General features: G+C 45.7%; 1 protein-coding gene across 1 annotated transcript; it reads right to left on the minus strand.

Moving 5' to 3' along the window:
- Positions 1–485: 485 nt before the first annotated feature.
- On the minus strand, positions 486–1,642 carry LOC101648707 (ADP/ATP translocase 2; the record flags this gene model as incomplete). Its single annotated transcript, XM_004712747.3, has 1 exon — positions 486–1,642. A coding segment is annotated over one exon (891 nt), but the record flags the coding sequence as incomplete, so codon positions are not given.
- Between the last annotated feature and the right edge of the window lie 2,228 nt (positions 1,643–3,870).

Raw genomic sequence — 3,870 nt, forward strand, 5'->3', positions numbered from 1 at the left:
TCCAGCCTTTAATTCTCAACCTGTTTTTGTCTGCAAGCCTGAGATGTGTCTCCTGTAGGCAGCAGATCGATGGATTGTTTTCTGAGTCAGTCTGTTAGCCTATGCCTTTTAATGTCTGAGTTCAGGCCATTGATATTCACTATTATCACATCCATCTGTGGACTCTGTGATTTCATCTTGTACCTTTTGTGTTGGGTGTTTTCCTACCTACCTATGTTATCTGCTTACATTGTGTGTGTCATGTGTGTTTGCCTTCTTTCCACTATTGAGCCGATGCTATCCCAGGGCTTGTTTTCTCTTTGTCGCCCTCTGGGTGGAGTTGTTCTATGTGATGGTCTCATATTTACCCTCGGTGACTGTTGATCTTCTGCTCATACTGGATTGGCAAGTGTTGTTTGTAGGGCTGGGTTTCTTTTTATATATTCTTTGAGGTTGTCCTTGTCTGGGAAGACTCTTACTTCTCCATCTATCTTTTTTTGTGTGTGTGTGTTTCGGATATTTTTTATTTCTTCAAATTTACTTATTTATTAGGAGTGACTGAAATAAAAAATAGAATTGAGTCCCATCATCATCATGATCATCGTGGAAATGGCTTTAAGAGAAAACTGGTCAGATGCATATTATTGCTTCCCATTTTCAACCAGTAGGTAGTTGCCATTGATCTAGACAGCCAACTGTCTGCCAAGAATGCTTGAGATACGTTATATAATACAACATGCCCATTCACGGGGGAAACCCACTAGGAAATAACTTATGTGTACTTCTTGATTTCATCGTACAAGACCAGCACAAAGGCACCACCCATGCCTCTGAGCACATTGGACCAGGCGCCCTTGAAGAATGCTTTGCTCCCTTCATCCCGAGCGATCTTTCTCCAGCAGTCCAGCGTGCCGGTGTACATGATATCAGTTCCTTTGCGCCCCGACTGCATCATCATTCGGCGACGAACGGTGTCAAATGGGTAGGAAGTCAAGCCAGCCACGGCTGTGACGGACTGTGCAATCATCCAGCTGACAAAGATGTGGGTGTTCTTGGGATCCGGAAGCATTCCCTTTGCGGTGTCATAGATGCCGAAGTAGGCAGCCCGGTAGATGATAATCCCCTGCACAGACACGTTGAAGCCCTGGTACAGGCCCCTAATCCCATCAGACTTGGTGATTTTAACCAAGCAGTCACCAAGGCCTTTGAACTCCCGTTCGGCGCCGGCTTTGCCCACATCAGCTGCTAGACGGGTACGGGCAAAATCAAGAGGGTACACAAAGCACAAAGATGTGGCCCCCGTGGCACCGCCGGATGCCAGGTTCCCTGCAAAGTAGCGCCAGAACTGGGTCCTCTTGTCCACACCACCCAGGAAGATCTGCTTGTATTTATCTTTGAAGGCAAAGTTGAGAGCCTGGGTGGGGAAGTATCGGATGACATTGGCCAGGTTACCACGCCAGAAGGACAGGACTCCCTGCTCCTTGGGGATACGAACCACACAGTCGATGATGCCCTTGTACTGCTTGTCTGCGGTGATTTGCTTGCTGGCATGCTGCACCTGCAGCAGCAGCTTGACCCGTTCGATGGGCGCTACCGCCGTCTTGGAGATGGCCGCGGCCACTCCACCTGCCAAGAAGTCCTTGGCGAAGGACACAGCGGCATGTCATGTTGGAAGAGAATGAGGCGACGGACGACCGCTCAGATGGAACAGGAACCGGCTTTGACTCCAGGACTCTTCTCCATCTATCTTAATAGATAATTTGGCTGGGTAAAGTATTCTTGGGTTTACGTTGTTTTCCTTCAATTTTTGGAATACGTTACTCCATTCCCTCCTCTCTTCATTGTTTCTGCTGATAGGTCTGAACATACTCTTATTGGGGTACCTTTGTACATGACTTTTTGCTTTTCCCTAGCTGCTTTTATGATCATCTCCTTTTCCTCATAGTTACATAATTTAACAATTATGTGTCTTAGTGACCCCTTCTTGGGATTCAGTCTGGCTGGTGTTCTTTCAGCCTCCTGAATGGTTGCCTGATTTTCATTTATTAAGCTGGGGAAGTTTTCCTCTAAGAATTCCCTCGCTATTTTAGCTGTTGACTTCTTTGCTGTGTCTTGGTCTGGTAGTCGAATTATTCTAATATTGTTCTTATTCATAACATCAGACATGGCTCTCAAGTTTTCTTCCGCTTCTCTGATTGTCTTATTTGACTGTTTTTCCAGTTTGCTGAGGTGTGCTTGGTTACCCTCTAGGTCACTGGTGTGATTCTCTACCTCCTCAAGTCTGTTGGCAAAATCCGTCAATTTGCCACTTGATTTTGTTATTTCATCCCTTAAGTCTTGTATTTCCCTTTGGTGCATTGCCTTTATCTCTTCTATCATTTAATCCTTTGTCTGCATTGTTTCCCTCATATCCTGTCTGAATCCAAGCAGCATTCCAAAAATATTCTTTCTGTGGCAGATCAATATCTGCTTCTTCTATGCACATCGTTAGGTTCATGACTTCTTCCAGCATTTCCTTCTGTTTCTCCTGCTTTTTAATTGAGTCTGTTTAGACTGGTTGCTATTTATGTGTTGTTTTAGAGGAGCCTGGAGCCATCTTACAAAGTCAAAGAGCACTGGGCTCTCTTTTGGGGGACTCGCATGAGTGCTTCTACTAACTACCTGTCAGTAGCTGTACTGAGGGGTCAGGCTATCACTATATCTTCCTGTGGTTTCACTGTTATCCTATCCATCCAGTATTCCATTATTTGGAATGTGAGTTGGATAGTTCTCTCATGTGATGCTGGTTGGGTTGCTGTGGCCCCACAAGGGTGTCGCTTCAGTGGCTGATCTCTAAGTAGTCTTCACGGTGCTTGGATCACCTCAGGTGGCCTGTGGTGTTTCCCTCTGCAACTGGAGTGACAACAAAGGCATATTGTTATACCCTCCTTGGTGTAGAGCTCTGTAGCTGGCAGCAAGAATTACCATAGACAGAGAGATTGCCTTGGAGGTTTGGTGGATGCTCCCTCAGTAGCTTGGAGCCCCACCAGTGGTGGGCAGGAGTTTCCCCCAGTCACTTGTAGGGCCTCAGGGTTTAGGCTGGAGTTCCCCTAACTGCTTGAAGGGGAGAACCCCCTGCTTCTTGGTGTATGGAAGAGGACTTATGTGATTTCCCCTTCTGCGTGCAAAGCCAACAAATGCGGGTGGAAGCTCCCCCAGTTGGACCTTCAGAGTTGCCCTAGGTGGAGGGGAATGGCCTCAAGGCCGATAGTGGCTTGTGAAAGGAAAGAGAGTGAAAGGAGAAGAAAATTAGAAAAAGACAAAAACAAAGACTGGAGCGACAATGCCAAGCAGACTAACCCCCACTCACACACACACAACTAAAATGCACAGACTAAACTAAAATGACAACAGTAAAAAAGAAAAGAAAACAACAAAAAGTAGAACTGAATCTGCTGAGACTCTGGCAGGAAAGAGAGAAGAGATAGAAGACGAGGAGAAAAGAAGAAAAAGTGAAAGAACAAAAAGAATGAAAGAAATAGAAGAAAAAAAGCGAAGGAGAGAAAATTAACTAAAAATAGTTAAAGAGGTAGCTGACCCCGTGTTGTGCTTTGTGTAGTGCTGTCTTGCGCTGTGTGAAGCACTGCCTTAGGGGGAAGGCTATAGGTCTCCCCACTGGGTGGGCAGAGTTGCTCTAGCCAGAGGGTAAGGGGTCTGGAAACCAGCAGTGGCATGTGGAAGGAAAGAGAAGGAGAGGAGAGAATCATAAAAACAGAGAGAGAAGAGAACACAGAAAGAGAGAAGAAAGAAGAAGAGAAAGAAGGTGTAAAAACTCAACCGTGCTCACTAAGATTTGCTGTGATGGTAAAGAGGAAAGAAAGAGAGAAGGAGGAAATAAAGAATAAAGAGATA

The sequence above is a fragment of the Echinops telfairi genome, unplaced genomic scaffold (genome assembly GCF_000313985.2).
Source record: "Echinops telfairi isolate 266 unplaced genomic scaffold, ASM31398v2 ScPeMD7_18;HRSCAF=68, whole genome shotgun sequence".
Lineage (NCBI taxonomy): Eukaryota > Metazoa > Chordata > Mammalia > Afrosoricida > Tenrecidae > Echinops > Echinops telfairi.